We start from the raw sequence: 19,500 nt of genomic DNA on the forward strand, positions 1-19,500 counted from the left end.
CAATGCCCCCGTGCACAAAGTGGGGTCCATACAGAAATTGTTTGTCAAGATCGGTGTAGAAGAACTTGACTGGCCTGCACAGAGCCCTAAACTCAACCCCATCAAACACCTTTGGGATGAATTGGAACGCCAACTGCGAGCCAGGCCTAACCGCCCAACATCAGTGCCCGACCTCACTAATGCTCTTGTGGCTGAATGGAAGCAAGTCCCCGCAGCAATGTTCCAACATCCAGTGGAAAGCCTTCCCAGAAGAGTGGAGGCTGTTATAGCAGCAAAGGGGGGACCAACTCCATATTAATGCCCATTTTGGAATGAGATGTTCGACGAGCAGGTGTCCACATACTTTTAGTCATTATGTAATGCATCTCCTTTTCCATGTGCTTCTGCTTCACATATCTGCTTGATGTCATTTCAATGCTCATTTTGTTGCAGATTTTAACATGCAGTGTGATCACTATCTTTTAATGGTAACTTCATAATTTCCTTTGAATTGTAATAAATGCACAGAGCATAAACAATGATTCAAATGGTATGTGATTTTTTTTTTTTTTTACGAATTATTTTACTATAATTTCTTCCGTGAACATCTCTGATTTTTCGGTATGGGAATGGAACACAGAACAAAAATACACACACTATAGGCCATTATATTCAACTTTGTGCATTTTAATTTTGTTGCATCTTCTGGCATACATTCTTTTGCAAATATAACTCAAAAGGTTTAATCCCACACCAATTAAACTTGAAACAATATTCCATTTAAAATAAAAACAATGAGTGAAATGGTTCAAAACTGTTTTATTTAAATTTTTTACAGACAAACACATCGATTTCTGGACCACTGTAGAGGATGGAAACCTTTCACAAACATTTTTATTATTATCATTATTTGAAAATACAAATATAAAATTATACTTTCCACATCTGAAATGTGAGAGACCCCCATCCACTTTATTATATTTTACAACAGGGCTTGAGCAAGCCATACAAGAAGACTTGAAAGATGCTTTAAGACGTCAGTCCTATCAGTCAGCTCACGTGGTAAAAAGTCTGTTAACATTAAAAAATGGGCAAGTGTTAGGAATGGGCAAGGCAATCAGAGGTCGAACCCAAGAGGGACCATGAGAGAAGAAAAGCCTCTGCTAAGGTAAGGTCAAATGTAGGACATATGTCCACAGAGATGCACAGGACTTCTAATGACTGTACCGCTTCCCTAAACCCACTGTACCCACCCACACACATACTTTCTGCTCTAGCAGTGGCCCATACTATGGTACTCACTAACCAACAATTTCCCATTTGAAATAATTGTACAGTATGCTTTACCCTAAAGTATCAGTCACAGCTTCTACAGCCCAATGTTTTCCAGTCCAGCCATGTTGCATCATGGGAAAACATCATAATAATGTTAAGCGTGACACAAACATAATACAAACAGTGTTGCCTACGTAAACATTTCAGACAGCAGGGAGTTAATTTAATCTGAAATGAGAGTTCAGCCTCAACAAATAGACATACGCAATAATATATCCTTAACTAACATGTATATACATTATGTACCTGTTATTACAGTAGGTATGTGTGCATTGTGTGTCTTTTAATTCAGCGATGAAATGATTGTTTGGCCATTGCCTAGCACTTGCCTCAAGATTCAAGTTTAAATGGTTACGGTAGTATGCTCCCAATATATCATCCAACACCTTCCAGGTCTTACTTTTTTTTTTTTTTTTCTCTTTACCAACAATTATACAATGATTAAGTAGTCTAGCAAGATGTGTAACATTCATCAGCTGTAAACTGCTGTCAATGTGAAAGTAAAGTACAGCAACTACAGAGCCATGCTACCTTAAAGTCCAAGCTGTGGAATCACTTTCTTTTTTTTAATCAACTAATAGAGATGGTATCAACTATTTTGAATGGATAGCCAGCCAACGTTTACTCTAATCAAATGGTAAATCAGGTATAGTGATATTGTTAGAGGGACATTTAAAACAGAGAAAGCCTCTTGCAATGTATCACAGACGGTGTGCCTTACACTTGCTCTCAGTTGGTACATACTGCTGCCATAATGTCACGTTTACCAACAGGTATCGACATGTGCCACATTTTGGCTCAGTCTTCATGAGAATGATGCATACATCCTATCATACCTCAACTCTCTGTGGTTCTATGAATTGCTTAAATTAAATATGTCCTATAGGTATCATTTCAATAAGCCCTTCATATAACAACTCATCAATAGCTTTTGCACTGTCTTGTTTTCCTTTAGCAGGAAGGTCTTAAAGATTAAGTTATTGCACAGTGCAAATGTCTATACTAACAAGCAGGCTACCATTTGAATGAGAATACTTTAAATGAAGACTAAGTACTTGAGAGCAGGAGTATGAATGAATCTACAATGTAAATGTTTTATGATACTCTGGCTTTGATTAAAGTAAAACGCTGGTTCCAATGGTTCAAGAGTACAAAAATAATTCACTAAATTCTCAAACGTTGATAATGAACTCAAACTAAAGTATGAATTAATATGAATTAATAATGAATTAAGTAGAGACCTAAAATAAAATAAACTGTATCCAAAAACAGTAGTGCCAGGGGCCACTGGGATATTGTTTAAGAGTATAAACATCAAAACGAGTTTAGATGAATGATATCTACAATAGTTATTATTATCATTAATCTGTTATGTAATAAAATCCATTATGCTCAATCATAATTATATCTTGTGTCCCTCTTGTGAAATAATAACAAATAAAACTGTTTTGCATATCTAGTATTAGCTTTTAAGGTAGTATGGCACACCCCTTTTTAAAAACATTCAAGGGTGGGGATCCAATCAATGCCTTGTTTACCATTCGGTCTTACAGCAATTTCTGATTTAAATGTCCTCAATGATTGCTTTGGTTAGTTGAAACCATGTGAGATCAGTAAAACTGAAAAAAATAATAGACAAATGGTATTGAAACGAATGTCAGCTTTAAAAAAATAACTATGGTAATTAAGAAAGTTCTATCCTTACTGGTCCTACAACTTCTAATAGCTACATCTACATCTGAATCTTAACTACATAACATCTACCACTAATACTAGAAGAGTGAGATAGTGAAAGAGTGAGACATCGGGAGAGTGAGAGACAGAGGAAGAAAGAGAGATCAACAAATAAGTGTATAAACCACTACACTGGCATCAAAGACGGCACTCTGTTACAAGGTCATTTGCAGTTTCCTTTTTTTCACACATTACTGAAATACATTGATGATCAACATAAGATTACTGTATAACATGACAGGGAATGGAGAAAGAACCGGATAGATGTACAGTACATTCTAATATTGTTAGTATAATAATAATAATTAATATAATCATTAACAACCACAAAAATATTGATACAAATCCTTCTGATTAAAAATGTAAATCATACTTTTTTCTATTTTTTGAATTGGTAATATACATGTTTATTTATTTAATATCTTTTTTATTTGATTATTACTTAAACAAGTCCCCATTTTATTTTAAAAGAATCCAGCATTCTGCTTCACCTGGTTGTTGAGTGAAATGAGACAAACAAAATCTGCACAGCATATACATTAATCCAATCCTTTCTTTAAATATAATTTGAAACTTTTATAGAGGAACCATTTCTCCATCTCAACAAACCAGTCCCTACAGGAAATGACTGGGGTGACTACGGTTACTTGGCTAGGTCAAAATGCTCCAATCTATGGATTATGTATGGATTATTTCGTATTTTTTGGAAAATAAATGCCCTCTGGGCAGAAAAACGCTTTCCAATTGCAACAGCCAAAATGTCTAATCTCTAATGGGGATAAAAAGTTATTCTTAAAAAACAATCCTTCATATATCATCTGATCAAGACCATTTTAAATATCCAACACTTGTGTGCAAATAGAATATGGTCACTTTCCTTCCTTGTCACAGTGCAACAACTTGTTCTCATAATCCATTCATCATTTCAATCTGTTTAAGCCCCAAATAAAACTCACAGGACTGAGGTAATGATAGATGTTTTGCCTTCCTAATCAGTTCAAGAAAACATCCCAATAAATTGACGTAAAATATATCTGACTTGAGATATTGCCTGCCACATTGAAAGCAGGCGCTCTGTTCAAAATGGATAAACAGCATTAATAAGAAAAACAAAAACTGAAGATAATCATAACAACAAAATGAAACATCAATATGTGCAGATTGGTATGAAATGTCTCTGGACACTAGTATTCAACATGTGGTATTTTCAAACTAATACAAAGTAAAAGTGTGCTTTGGATTTGTAATGTGTTATTTTATTTTTTATATAGTATTGACTTCAAAAATCTCAGTGACAGATACAGTAAGTAGCCTTTCACTTGCGAGTGTCTACAAGAAGTTCTGCCGGTGTCCTCTTTGAGAGACATTGTGTAGTAATGTCCAGTGTTAACCTTCTGTCATATTTTAAAAGCTGTGCGCTTTTGAGCTCACCATGTAGAAGACAGAACAGTATGCTGGTATGACATTAGCACAGTAAGAAAGACAACAGTATTTACAGAGCAAGCCAACAGTGTTCTTGTAGGATCGAGTCCTCAATGGGGTTATCATGGCATTTTGTGCTACAAATGGATTATGAGCATTGAATGTCCTCGTCTTTGACAGTTGCGCTCTTGCACAGTACAGCCTTTTATGATGAACCATCACAAAAATATGGTTCTCTCTGAAACGATTATATGCAGTGACTTGAATAATATTTACAGCTATATTTGTTATTTTCTTAAAATCTGAATTCACAAAGTATTAAAAGGAAAGGTTATTTTTTCCAGACAACAAAAAGATTTGTAAAAAAGGACTGTGAAAATATTGTAGTCCTCTTATTGCCCAAAATAGGTAATTAACGACATTAAAAGAAACAAAAAAAGCTACTAAGATTTATTAGTTACACTAATAAACTTAAATTGAATGAACACCACCTTTATTCAAGCCTCATCAGTTCATGTCAGTTTTCTTGTACAGTGCATTCAGAAAGTATTCAGACCAATTTATTTTTCCCACATTTTGTTACGTTACAGCCTTATTCTAAAATTGATTAAATTAAATTGTTTCCTCATCAACTACACACAATACCCCATAATGACCAAGCAAAACAGGTTTTTAGAAATGTTTGCAAATGTTAAAAAAACACAACGGAAATACCTTATAAGTATTCAGACCCTTTGCTATGAGACTCAAATTTGAACTCAAGTGCATCCTGTTTCCATTGATCATCCTTGAGATGTTTCTACAACTTTGTGTCATCGGCAAACTTAACGATGGTGGTAAATTCAATTGATTGGACATGATTTGGAAAGGCACAAACACGTCTATATAAGGTCCCACAGTTGCATGCATGAGAGCACCAGCTGTTCCGGACGACTGTGTGATCACGCTCGCCGTAGCCGATTTGAGTAAGACTTTTAAACAGGTCAACATTCACAAGGCCGCAGGGCCAGACGGATTACCAGGACGTATACTCCGAGCATGTGCTGACCAACTGGCAAGTGTCTTCACTGGCATTATCAACCTGTCCCTGGCCGAGTCTGTAATACCTACATGTTTCAAGCAGACCACCATAGTCCCTGTGCCCAAGAACACCAAGGTAACCTGCCTAAATGACTACCGACCCGTAGCACTCATGTCTGTAGCCATGAAGTGCTTTGAAAGGATGGTCATGGCTCACATCAACACCATCATCCCAGAAACCCTAGACCCACTCCAATTTGCATACCGCCCCAACTGATCCATAGATGACGCAATCTCTATTGCATTCCACACTGCCCTTTCCCACCTGGACAAAAGGAACACCTACGTGAGAATGTTATTCATTGACTACAGCTCAGCGTTCAATACCATAGTGCCCTCAAAGCGCATCACTAAGCTAAGGACCCTGGGACTAAACACCTCCCTCTGCAACTGGATCCTGGACTTCCTGACGGGCCACCCCCAGGTGGTAAGGGTAGGCAACAACACATCTGCCACGCTGATCCTCAACATGGGGGCCCATCAGGGGTGTGTGCTTAGTCCCCACCTGTACTCCCTGTTCACCCATGACTGCGTGGCCTAGCACGACTCCAACACCATCATTAAGTTTGCCGACGACACAACGGTGGTAGGCCTGATCACAGACAACGATGAGACAGCCTATAGGGAGAAAGTCAGAGACCTGGCAGTGTGGTGCCTGGACAACAACCTCTCCCTCAACGTGATCAAGACAAAGGAGATGATCAGGAAAAGGAGGGCCGAGCACACCCCCATTCTCATCGACGGGGATGCAATGGAGCAGGTTGAGAGCTTCAAGTTCTTGGTGTCCACATCACCAACAAACTATCATGGTACAAACACACTAAGACAGTCGTGAAGAGGGCACGACAATGCCTATTCCCCCTCAGGAGACTGAAATAATTTGGCATGGGTCCTCAGATCCTCAAAAAGTTATACAGCTGCACCATCGAGAGCATCCTGACTGGTTGCATCACCGCCTGGTATGCAACTGCTCGACCTCCGACCGCAAGGCGCTACAGAGAGTAGTGCGTACGCCCCAGTACACTACTGGGGCCATGCTTCCTGCCATCCAAGACCTCTATACCAGGTGGTGTCAGAGGAAGGCCCTAAAAATTGCCAAAGACTCCAGGCACCCTAGTCATAGACTATTCTCTCTGCTACTGCACGGCAAGCGGTACCGGAGCACCAAGTCTAGGTCCAAAAGGCTTTTTAACAGCTTCTACCCCCAAGCCATAAGACTGCTGCTACTCAGTGTTTATTATCTATGCATAGTCACTTTACCCCTACCTACATGTACATATTACCTCAATTACCTCGACTAACCTGTACCCCCGCACATTGACTCGGTACCGGGACCCCCTGTATATAGCCTTGCTATAGTTATTTTATTGTTGCTCATTTATTTTTTTACTTTAGTTTATTTAATATTTTTCTTAAAACTGCATTGTTGGTTAAGGACTTGTTAGTAAGCATTTCACGGTAAGGTCTACACATGTTGTATTCGGTGCATGTGACAAATACAATTTGATTTGATTTGACAGTGCATGTCAGAGCAAAAACCAAGCCATGAGGTCGAAGGAATTGTCAGAGACAGGATTATGTCGAGGCACAGATCTGGGGAAGGGTACCAAAAAATGTCTGCAGCATTGAAGGTCCCCAGAACACAGTGGCCTCCATCATTCTTAAATGGAAGAAGTTTGGAACGAACAAGATTCTTCCTAGAGCTGGCCGCCCGGCAAAACTGAGCAATCGGGGGAGAAGGGCCTTGGTCAGGGAGGTGACCCGATAGTCTGTCAGAGTGATGGATGGTCACTCTGACAGACTAGTCAGGATCGAGGGAAAGATGAACGGAGCAAAGTACAGAGAGATCCTTGATGAAAACCTGCTCCAGAGTGCTCAGGACCTCAGACTGGGGTGAAGGTTTAGCTTCCAACAGGACAACGACCCTAAGCACACAGCAAAGACAACGCAGGAGTGGCTTCGGGACAAGTCTCTGAATGTCCTTGAGTGGCCCAGCCAGAGCCTGGACTTGAATCCGATCGAACATCTCTGGAGAGACCTGAAAATAGCTGTTTAGCGATGCTCCCCATCTAACCTGACCGAGCCTGAGAGGATCTGCAGAGAAGAATGGGAGAAACTCCACAAATACAGGTGTGCCAAGCTTGTAGCGTCATACCCAAGAAGACTCGAGGCTTTGATCGCTGCCAAAGGTGTTTCAACAAAGTACTGAGTAAAGGGTCTGAATCCTTATGTAAATGTGATTTTTTCAGTTTCTTTATTATTATAAATATGCAAAAAAATAAAATGTGCTTTGTCATTATGGGGTAGTGTTTAGATTGATGAGGGGGGAAAAAAACAATTTAATCAATTTTAGAATAAGGCTGTAACGTAACAAAATGTGCAAAAAGTCAAGCGGTCTGAATACTTTCTGAATGCACTGTATGTGCACACTGACACCTGAAATGTTTTCCATTACCAAGAATGAAAACAAACAACCATAGCAACATAGCAATCTCAAAAAAGGAAAAAATAACTCAAATAAGCCAGTTTATATAAATAGTTACTAATTTAAGAGAGGATCAAAAATACACAAATATTGGACACTAAGTTAAAACTAGAACTAATCTTCCCTTATTAATTTGAAGACTACGTTGAAAAGAAAGAAAATAAACTAAACCGATTGAAAATAGGAACATTTAAAGGAAAAAACACCTAAATCCTACACAAAGTTACTGGGTTACAGTTGGATATTAAGGATGTGAACACCAGGTTTCGATTATAGTACAGCAGATTGTAGTTTCTTTTTCTGAGATGACATTTTGACATTTTCTTCAGTTCTTCTTCACGTGGTGCCACCTCCACTCTTCTCCTGTGGGTTGATGCTGTAGTGCTTGGCGTTGGATGACATCACCTGTTCACATAGCCAGTTAAAAACTCCGCCCGGTCTTCCCCGGGCCTCCTGAAATACTCTGCTGGAATGGGAAATGGAGACATTCAAAGCCAGTAGTTAAAACCAAAAGCTCCCCCTTCTCTGTAACACTGATACAGTATGTCATGTCTGACAGCTTTCCCCTCAACTGCCAATATTTTCTTCTGTGCCATTATATCTCTTCATTTTACATGTTGTCTTGATTCTGAAACATTTGATTGATGGTAGCACCAATTTTACAGAGGTTCGAATTGGTTGAAGCAGCAGAGGGTCCAAACTTAATCATCTCAAACCCAGTCTCTAGAGAGGAGAGAGAGCAGAAGGAGCACTACATCCCATTGGAGCTTTTTCACTGGCAGAAAGATGGATGGCACTAGCCTGGAATCCAAACTCAATTCTTCTGTTTCACTATTGCTTCACTTCAAGAAAGGATTCCAGGCTAGGATGGTCACGGCAGTGAGCCACCAGCCCAGACACAACATACGGTACCAGCAGTATCCCTGCTACCACACGACACAGACCTTTATGGAAGAAGGGCAGCAGGCATGGACAGGACATCACTTCCAGCATGCACAGAGACAAGCAGTACCGCCCAGCTACCAGTTAGATGAGGGGTTCTTTTTTTAAAAGCAGGTTTACAGAAAACTGCACTTCACTCTGTTGCTTTCTCTGATGGCTTCCACTGTGCTGTGTGGCGCTGTGCTTTTATATACACTAGCAGTGAATTTCAACAACAAATGTACACCCACTGCCTCTCAGACCCATGGTGATCAATCAGACAAAACTACATACGGTGAAAACTAGAGAAACTGATGACTACATCTGTCGCGTCATTCCACTTCACAGCAATACACAATAGGACATAGGGTGCTCCATAGCGTGCTACACAGTGGTCACTAGATCAGTGGTGACAGCATGCAATCACTCCCACCAGTCTGACACATCTGTCCAACGGAGGGTTTTATGAATAAGACTCCAGAGGAGAGCTGGATTGGGGTGTCTCTGTCTGAGTTGATCTAACTCGACACAAATCAGACTGCCTAAGACTGAAACCTGAAGTGGTGTAGAGGACTGTTGCTGCTGGATTGCTGCAGTGACTAACAGCGTAGAGACACACACTCAGTGTACACACATGCAAGCATGCACACAATCCAATTGTCATTCTCATACTGTACTCAAACTGCTCACAAATGCACTTTATACACACATTTTTGCTGATGTAGTTTCTAAATGGATTCTAAACAGTCAGACAATTATGTTTGGAAGTTTGTTTTCATAAAGTTACTCGATAAACAGCGGCGGTGAGGGTAGAGATGCTGTGGTCTCCAGCCGAGTGCACAGATCCAGCTCCACATCACTCTCAACTCTAGCTCCAGACTCAGACCAGTGTCCATATACTGAACAGTAGCATGGCAAAATACACCAGAGTCTGTTCCCTGATTATAAACAGGGTGGTTCAAGCCCTGAATGCTGATTGGCTGAAAGCCATGGTATATCAGACCGTATACCGCAGGTATGACAAAACATTTATTTTTACTGCTCTAATTACATTGGTAACCAGTTTATAATAGCAATAAGGCACCTCGGGTATTTATGGTATATTGCCAATATACCACGGCTAAGGGCTGTATCCAGGTACTCTGCGTTGCGTCGTGCATAAGAACAACCCTTAGCCGTGGTATATTGGCCATATAGCACACCCCCTCAGGCCTTATTGCTTAAATAGCCAATGCCAACCCACAGCACTACATATGAGTGACTTGGTTATGACTCTTGGTTGATCGCTGAATTCCAGTGTAAAGCTAGCTACATTATATAAATCAGCAACATAGGAGAAAGCAACAGTGAGGAAAGCAACAGCAGAGTTTGCATAAAACTAGTACACTTTTCCTTTGCAGACTACTTTCATATTTTATTTTAACAGAATACATGCTTTGTCTTCTAGAAACAGAGTAACAAAGTGACAATACTGGGGGGAATAGTGTCGGTGTGTTACAAGTTAGAAATGTGCATTTCAACTCTCAGGATGGTTTCACAATGGAAAATGACATTCACTTTTTAAAGGGTTTTCAATATGCAAATCCAAATATACAAAATAAGAATGCAGAGATTTAAGCAATGTGTAGAAACCTTGTAAAAAGTGTTGTCTTGTTTTTTGAGGGAGAGGATCTAAATCAGACAGAAATAACAGGGAAAGAAAATAGAACAGAAAAATAGAATAAAACATTATATAAATGACATAATACCTCGAATGAGATGGCAACCAACCACCTGTTAGGTTTCAATGGTATCCATTTGTAAAAGCGGTTGCAATCAACGGGCCCTAAAAGTGTACAGTTAGTACTTGTGTCAGTATGCATTTCATGTAAAAAGGCAAAAAAGAAACCTATTACTGGTGAATATATTTTATTCATAGGATGTGCTGCCAGCATGAATGGAAGTGTTAATCGTTCATTTCCTCAAGTCAGGTTCGTTTTAGCCATCGGAACTGCATTTAGGTCCCAATTTGGTTCTTTAATTTTGAATGTGGAAAATGGCCACACAGAGGTGGGTCTCAGGCAGTCCCATTGTGGTGCTGGCAACCTGTCTGTGTCCTAGAGCAGAGCTCTCATAAATGAAATCAACCTATTTCTAAAGTGTCGTGGACATGGACACCGAAGAGCATGTTACTGCTGGGGTACCGCTGTGGTACATAATAAGAATTAATTTTTTATTTGATAAGAAGCAGTGATTAAAACCAACTGAATTCTGCAGCAGTGGACAGCAGTAGTAATTGCTATCAGTTCTTCTTATAGCAGTTCTCTACATAGTGCACGTAAATATTTTTGAAGGGTCGCATTTTCTGCATTCACCACCAATAAGGACCATTATAGCCATTGGGATAATTTGCTTGATGATAAGGGGCTAATGCTGGCTAAAGCAGGAGACTAATGTTGTTAACTTCAAAGGTCTAACTGTACTATGTATGTATTTTGTGAACAAGGTATTGTTAAGCAGAACTAAAATGTAATCACATTCATGCTAATATATTTTAATGAAATCACCAGCAGAATCACAACACATGCAAAACCAACTTCAGCAATGATATCAAGCATGGAAAGAATGGAAATGAAGGTACTTCTCCAAAGCGAAAGTGTCACCCAACCCAACCCATAATGTAGGTGAAACTGTGAACTTCAACAACCAATGTCCCAAAAATAAATATGTGCTGCTATATAAGACAAATCATAAGAACTGAGCTTGAAGAGAAAAAGATTAGCCATTTCATTCTATGTAGGTTGGGATAGCCATATATAGCAACAGCATGAAATATTTCTGACTAGGTATTCTGAGTACCAACGGTGCCTGTCATTTCTGAAATATAGACAAGCTTTTCTTTGTCAACCTACACAACCGGTCAAAAGTTTTAGAACACCTACTCACTCAAGGGTTTTTCTTTATTTTTACTATTTTCTACATTGTAGAATAATAGTGAAGACATCAAAACTATGAAATAACACATATGGAATCATGTAGTAACCAAAAAAGTGTTAAACAAATTACAATTTATTTTATATTTGAGATTCTTCAAAGTAGCCACCCTTTGCCTTGATGACAGCTTTGCACACTCTTGGCATTCTCTCAAACAGCTTCATGAGGTAGTCACCTGGAATGCATTTCAATTAACAGGTGTGCCTTGTTAAAAGTTAATTTGTGGAATTTCTTTCCTTCTTAATGCGTTTGAGCCAATCAGTTGTGTTGTGACAAGGTATGGGGGGTATACAGAAGATAGCCCTATTTGGTAAAAGACCAAGTCCATATTATGGCAAGAATAGCTCAAATAAGCAAAGAGAAATGACAGTCCATCATTACTTTAAGACATGAAGGTCAGTCAATATGGACAATTTCAAGAACTTGTGTATTTCCCACCGTAAAGCATGGAAAGCATGGAGGAGGGGGTGTTATGGTGTGGGGGTGCTTTGCTGATGACACTGTCTATGATTTATTTAGAATGAAAGACACACTTAACCAGCATGGCTACCACAGCATTCTGCAGCGATATGCCATCCCATCTGGTTTGGGCTTAGTGGGACTATAATTTGTTTTTCAACAGGACAATGACCCAACACACCTCCAGGCTGTGTAAGGGCTATTTTACCAAGAAGTAGAGTGATGGAGTGCTGCATCAGATGACCTGGCCTCCACAATCCCCCGACCTCAACCAAATTGAGATGGGTCGGACCGCAGAGTGAAGGAAAAGCAGCCAACAAGTGCTCAGCATATGTGGGAACTCCTTCAAGACGGTTGGAAAAGCATTCCAGGTGAAGCTGGTTGAGAGAATGCCAAGAGTGTGCAAAGCTGTCATCAAGGCAAAGGGGGGCTATTTTATAAAATATATTTTGATTTGTTTAACACTTTTTTGGTTACTACATGATTCCATATGTGTTATTTCATAGTTCTGATGTCATCACTATTATTCTACAATGTAGAAAACAGTAAAAATGAAGAAAAACCCTTGAATGAGTAGGTGTTCTAAAACTTTTGACCGGTAGTGCACATTTCACTTATTGAGGTTGAAACTGTCTCTCAAAGTCAAGAGGAAGTTGACATTTCATTCCGATTCCAAATTCCAAATTCCAAATGATGGTTCAGCAGTTAGCTAATCTAACGAAAGTCCTCTCTGTTTCCAGAGTGGTGCTTTATGTGCCGACATGGTTCCATTACAATTCCTCTAACATGCTAGGAATGCACTGGAAGACAAGGTGTTCAATGGGCCAAACATACAAAAAGCCTTATTCTGTTTTCAGCACACCTTGATGTTTTAGACAGGAGTTCAAACAGGGAGAACTGTATTAATTATCGGTGTGCCAGAGTATAAGGCTTTAAGTTACTCATCCATCTTAGTTGGAGCAGATTTGCCTCTGTGGTTTTTCCTCGGCCGGCTAAAATCCATCAATACCCTCGTCAAAGGTTCCAGACTGAAGCAGCCAACAGGGATAATGAATGTCAGTGGCTTCAAAGGACATGTAGAAAATATTCTCACGACAGTGGTTGAACGCACAAGGGGTTATTATTGATTTACATAATGCACTTTGAACAAGGACCCTTTCAAAGGCTAGACCTGGAATTCCCCTGTTCTGAGCCTACTCAAATCAGGAGTCACCACCATTGAGAAGGTGAAACAAAATACTGTTCCAGATATAAGCAGAAACAACTAATTGCGGGATTTTTTGACCTTCTGGCTGGCAAATTAACAGAAGTACACTGACACATCAGAGAGGTGATGACAGGCCGTAAAAGTTCACAGTTTGTTATAATGTTACCGCAGCTGACAGAAGAAATGAGATGTGTGAATGAGGACGGAACAATGTTGGCAATGCACACAATCACACAGAACCATGCGCCTGAGCACCTGTCTAGCACTTGTGCCTTATTTGATGTTTCGATGGCAAACATTCTCACTGCACTGCAGGCACGTGAGCATTGTAAAGCTTTTGACTAAAATAGGCCTAAAATCGGAATATGCCTGCATTGATGTTTGATTCAAGTGGTACAGAGTGACCAGCAGAAATTGCCTTAAGATTGCTCTTGATTCGCAGAGATTGTACTCTCATAAATGTTTACATGATGCCCTCACGTTCACATACAGTAAGCACTACTTAATCTACAGTTTTCGTCTGATATATACTATACGTTTAGCGTAAAAAACCAAAGACCACACAAGACCTCTGTAGCATAATAAGCATACCTATCTCTTTTGTGTATAGAAACCATATCCTTCAGACTGATGAAATATCCTGACGATGAGTTGAAATGGGCTGAGAAAATGAACAAGGACGATGGTTGACAGCACAGAGAAGATGAAGGCGGTATTGGAGGAGGTGGACGAGTTGCTGGAGTAGTCCATACTTACAGCAATGCTGTGGCCGAAGCCAGAGCCAGGCTGGGGGCTAGCAGCACTAATGTAGTTGCCCACGCCGGAGTCCTGGCTGGGAGTGCCATAGAGGTCAGCCACGGGCCCGGGACTGTTGGTGCCAGGGAAGGCTCCTGGCCGGGCCTGGTTGGTGCCTGATGGAGGGGGGGAAGCAGGGGCGCCAAAATTGGGATGAGCAACGTAGATATTTAGGACTGGTGGTGTGTAGAGATGGATAAAAGCTGAGTACCTGACCCTTACGTTAACCAAACACTTACCGTAAAAGGGAAAATCCACTCAAAAACTATATTTTGGTATTCTTTTCGTTAGTCCACTGTTGATACAGTCCCTATATGTTTTGCTTGTCAGGAGGCAAGTTTTCAAGATATTGGACTTTCAAGAAGCAAAGTGTCACTGGCCACATTATGATGATGTAAAATATCAAAATATAGTTTTTGAGTGGATTTTCCCTTTAACCTAATTTTAACAAATTCTGAAATTAAATATCAGTTTGCAGGTCAGGAGTGTCCGTATTGCCTTTTCCATGCACAGTAATACTGGGCTGGAAAACACAAAGCACAAAACGTAGTTTATGTATACATTTATTAGGCACAATGCTTTTGTTCCCCAGTTGAAATTGAATGTAACGCAAGCAGAAATTGATTAATCATTTTAAAATGTGGTGTTTGTTTGAGGAGCCTGGTATGAACATATACATATGCAAAATGTATACATATTCTACAAGCCATCTGACCAGCTCCAACTAAACACAGTTTTAAAAGAAGATGTAATTCAGGATGCTCATGCATGACCATTTTTCTACTTTTACATACTCTAAGCATTCATATTCCATGCAAACTACAAAAGAGCACAGATTTAAGACAGTGCCAAGAGCTGTTGTATAAAGGGAAGATAGAAGGCTATTTCTCTATACAGCAGCTGAAGGAGCTCATCTCCCGATCCTATAGGATGTAAAATCATGGCAGAAGAAAAGCGAGCTGCCTCTTTGAAGGTCCCTCTCCTTATCACTTTTTTACATCTCTCCCCCTCGCGCTGCGTCGTGCGTCCGCCAGCGTCAAATATGACTGCCAGTTTATGAATCCCTCTCATACAGTAAATTGCTCCAGGGATTTGGGCACAACACCCCTTATCTAATCAACACCTGTCACTAGGAGAGGCCCTCTCTCTCCCCTCCTTTAAATATATGATGGTGATTATCTTCCCCTTAGTGACAGGGGTATCAGGCCTAGCTGGTGCCTGACAGCCAGGAAATTACACAGGGTGTCCTGGGTAATGCCTACTAAAAGACTGCATCATTGAGTCACTTTTCCACGGTAGCCTCCCACCAAGCCCAGCCGGCCCTTCGAGAGCGAGAGCGAGAGCGAGAGCGAGAGCGAGAGCGAGAGCGAGAGAGAGAGAGAGAGAGAGAGAGAGAGAGAGAGAGAACACATTAAAGAGCAGAGAGATGGAGCCCACCACCCGCCCTCTGGATCTCAGAGCTCACCCAGAGAGAGAGAGAGAGAAGAGAGCGAGAGAGAAGAGAGAGCGAGAGAGTGTGTGTGTTTAATGTGTGACGGGCACAGGGAGATAGATAGCCACTATAACCAACTAACGAAAGTCTGAACAGCCAATCTATACTGAACAAAAATATAAATGCAACATGTAAATTGTTGGTCCCATGTTTCATGAGCTGAAATAAAAAATCCCAGAAATGTTCCATACGCACAAAAGTTTATTTCTCTCAAATTTTATGCACAAATGTGTTTACATCCCTGTGAGCATTTCTCCTTTGCCAAGATAATCCATCTACCTGACAGGTGTGGCATATCAAGAAGCTGATTAAACAGCATGATCATTACACAGGTGCACCTTTTGCTGGGGACAATAAAAGGCCACTCTAAAATGTGCAGTTTTGTCACACAACACAATGCCACAGATGTCTTAAGTTTTAAGGGAGCGTGCAATTGGCATGCTAACTGCAGGAATGTCCACCAGAGCTTTTGCCAGATAATTTAATTTAAATTTCTCTACCATAAGCCGCCACTATTGTCGTTTAAGAGAATTTGGCAGTACGTCCAACCGGGGGGAGTATTTCTGTCTGTAAGTCCTTTTGTGGGGAAAAACTCATTCTGATTGGCTAGGCCTGGCTCCCCAGTTGGTGGGGGACTGGCTACGAATTAGGCGGGCTTATGCCCTCCCAGGCCCACACATGGCTGCGCCCCTGCCCAGTCATGTGAAATTCATAAATTAGGGCCTAATTAATTTATTTCAATTGACTGATTTCCTTATATGAACTGTTACTTAGTAAAATCTTTGAAACCGTTGCATGTTGCGTTTATATTTTTTGTTCAGCGTGCATGACCTTGACAGTGTATGTGGGGAAAACTATGGCTTTAAAGCGAGAAAGGCAAAGAGTGCTAGACAGAGTCTTTTGAAAAGTAGAACACGACGCCGGGGAGAAATCCCAGACCAATATTACTGGCAATTAAGAAATGAGAAAGCACGAAATAATAAAGGAAGGGGGAAGTAGAGGAACCATGGGCTTGAATTACTCTAATTGTTGTCTAGACCATTTGAGCCATTGCTGCAGTCAGCTCAGCACCAGGTGACCGTCTGTTTAAGTGTGTTGAAAAGACAAATTAAAATAAATAAAAAACAAGAGCATATATTACATTAACAAAATCGGGCCCCCGTGGCATAGTCTGCTAATTTTTCTTTCTGAGTGCAGCTCAGTGACACTCCTATTAATAAAGGAATATTAAATCAGTCTTTCCACTGCAGCCGGAAGCTTTCAGTTGGTGCGGATGTTCATTGAAAGGGAGGTCTATTAATGCGCTGGATCTGAAGACTCATGAGAGTAAGGGTTTTTAAAACCAGCTCAAGAAAGGAGACACATTGTAATACGTGTCAAAATGAAATATCTCATTCAAAACTACGTAGGCTACGCTATACAGATAAACTTCTATGATCACCATAGATGATTGGATTGTGAAAGATGTTAGTGTAACTGTGTTGCACTCTAACAAGTGTATAAAAGCCACAGTAGTATCTATGGATATCCCTGTTTGGGGGTAGAAAATGCACACACCGACACACCAGATCAAAAATTCCTTTTCCCCCTAACATCAGCGGATTAAATAATGACAAAGTTACAGTACGCTCTTTGTGAGGGAGAAATAAACCACTTCTCAGGGTGACACTGCTGCTTAGTAGTATCAAGCAATGTCTCTGACTGGCTGCACTGTTCTTATCAGTGACCCAGTCCTAACAAAACTGTTTTAACCAATTACCCACTATCTCTGTTTATACAGCAGGCTAGATTCCTCATAATTGGTGGACTTTGCTGAATTGCACATCCCCCCAGCCGTTCCCATGTTGAACAGGATTTATGGTATTTGAACCACACCGTCAGCCCCACTAATAACTACATATGACTTACGCTCATTGGAGCACAGTTGTGTGGTTAGAACACTATCAGTGATTTAAAAAGGTCAGAGTAACCTGCTCTCATTGCAATAAAATTTTCAGCACTTTCTGCTCCAGTCTAGATTTACCAAAGGAAATAAGACTTTATGGGACCACCAAAAGAAGAGGAAGGTGTGCGTTTCTAAAGACCATATCATTCAGACTGTCTGTGCATGAGCTATGATAACAGTAACCCGTTCAATGCATTCTGCAACTCTTTGTTCCTTCTTCGCTCATCAAATAAATACATTCCAGCAACAAAACATTATCTCGAAAGATGTCAAGCCAACAGGAATAATTTGCCACAGAACTATTGCTCAACTTATTCATGAACGCTTGTCATACTTTTGTAACTTGAGTCACATACAAGCCTTGGGGGCTCAATTTATGGTCACTCGTTCTTTATGACAAATTCCTCATCAAGTTCTCTGTCTCTTACTTAAATGAGCAGTCTAAATACATATCAATGCAGTCATGTCAATTATGGTTCATCCCCTTATATGAAAAGTAATACACTGTACCGACAAACAAGATGCACTGTGGGTAAGCAAGGGATGGAGATCAATATTTGAAGGGTGTGATAAGAATAAATAATATTGACCTTGCTATATCTTAAACAAAAACCGGTACTAACAACGATACTACTGTAATGTATGCTGAACTGAAAATGGGTAACACTTATACATGTACTGTATTCCTATGTAGGGCGGCAGGTAGCCTAGCGGTTAAGAGCATTGGGCCAGTAACCGAAAGTTTGCTGGTTCGAATCCCCGAGCTGACTAGGTGAACAAATCTGACGATGTGCCCATGAGCAAGGCATTTAATCCTAATTGCTCCTGTAAGTCGCTCTGGATAAGAGCGTCTGCTAAATGACAAAAACATAAATGTATGTAGGCACTACAGTACATTAGGTCACCATCACCGTGTGAAATGAGAACGGGATGTCTGTCAGTCGACAGCCATCCGTCCTTCCCTCAACTCCACGGAGTGTAGTGTGTAAGCAGACAGAGACATGTTTATACTGTATACATATCAAACTAAACATATCCTGAAGTCATTTCCAAAAGCAGTGTTATGAGAGGCATGCAGGGTATAGCAGGCAAACCGCCAGGGGTGCTACGCTACAGTACATCCCCTTTCTCTGATAGTTATTGTTCCCCTCTGTCTCTATAAACACCTTTATTTTCTCTGTCCATCACTCTCTTTTACACTCCCTCTCTTTTTCTCTCGCTCTCTCATAATAGTCTCCTTATGAATTCCTAACTAGAGTTCATAAATCTGAATCTGAATGGCATCATTGACTGATTGAAGGATTGAAGGAGACGTTAGCGGGGTACACACCTGGGCTCTTAAAGGGGTCCGGGCTGTTCTGAAGGTGGTGCTGGAGGGGGGAGTTGCAGGCGGAGGTGGCATGATGCTCACTGTGCTGCAGCATCTGAGCAGCCTGGGGCCCCAGGGAGCCATAGTCGGCAAAGGAGCAGGGGGGCCCCCGCAGGTCACTGGGCCCGGCCCCGGAATAGAACCCATAATCTGGGAACCCTGAGAGATAGGGGTATAGTATAGGGAGGGGAGGGGAGGGGAGGGAGGGAGGAAGGGGCGGGATGGGACGCATGTCCATCATCGTGGAAACACTTTACACAGGACTGTATTAACGTAATTACTTGGTTTTTGTGTGTGTTATTTT

General features: G+C 40.7%; 1 protein-coding gene across 6 annotated transcripts in view; it reads right to left on the reverse strand.

The window, feature by feature from the left end:
- Positions 1 to 7,916: 7,916 nt before the first annotated feature.
- The window catches only part of LOC123481154 (RNA-binding protein Musashi homolog 2-like), a gene marked incomplete at its 5' end in the record, with an annotated part of 71,083 nt that continues 59,499 nt past the window's right edge, over positions 7,917 to 19,500 (reverse strand). For 2 of the 6 annotated variants that reach the window (XM_045219054.1, XM_045219048.1), the window contains 4 exon segments: positions 7,917 to 8,501; positions 10,705 to 10,781; positions 14,352 to 14,506; positions 19,158 to 19,355. In XM_045219054.1, coding sequence (XP_045074989.1) covers positions 10,740 to 10,781; positions 14,352 to 14,506; positions 19,158 to 19,355 — 395 coding nt within the window. 6 annotated transcript variants of the gene reach the window in all.

The sequence above is a fragment of the Coregonus clupeaformis genome, chromosome 6, assembly GCF_020615455.1.
Source record: "Coregonus clupeaformis isolate EN_2021a chromosome 6, ASM2061545v1, whole genome shotgun sequence".
NCBI lineage: Eukaryota > Metazoa > Chordata > Actinopteri > Salmoniformes > Salmonidae > Coregonus > Coregonus clupeaformis.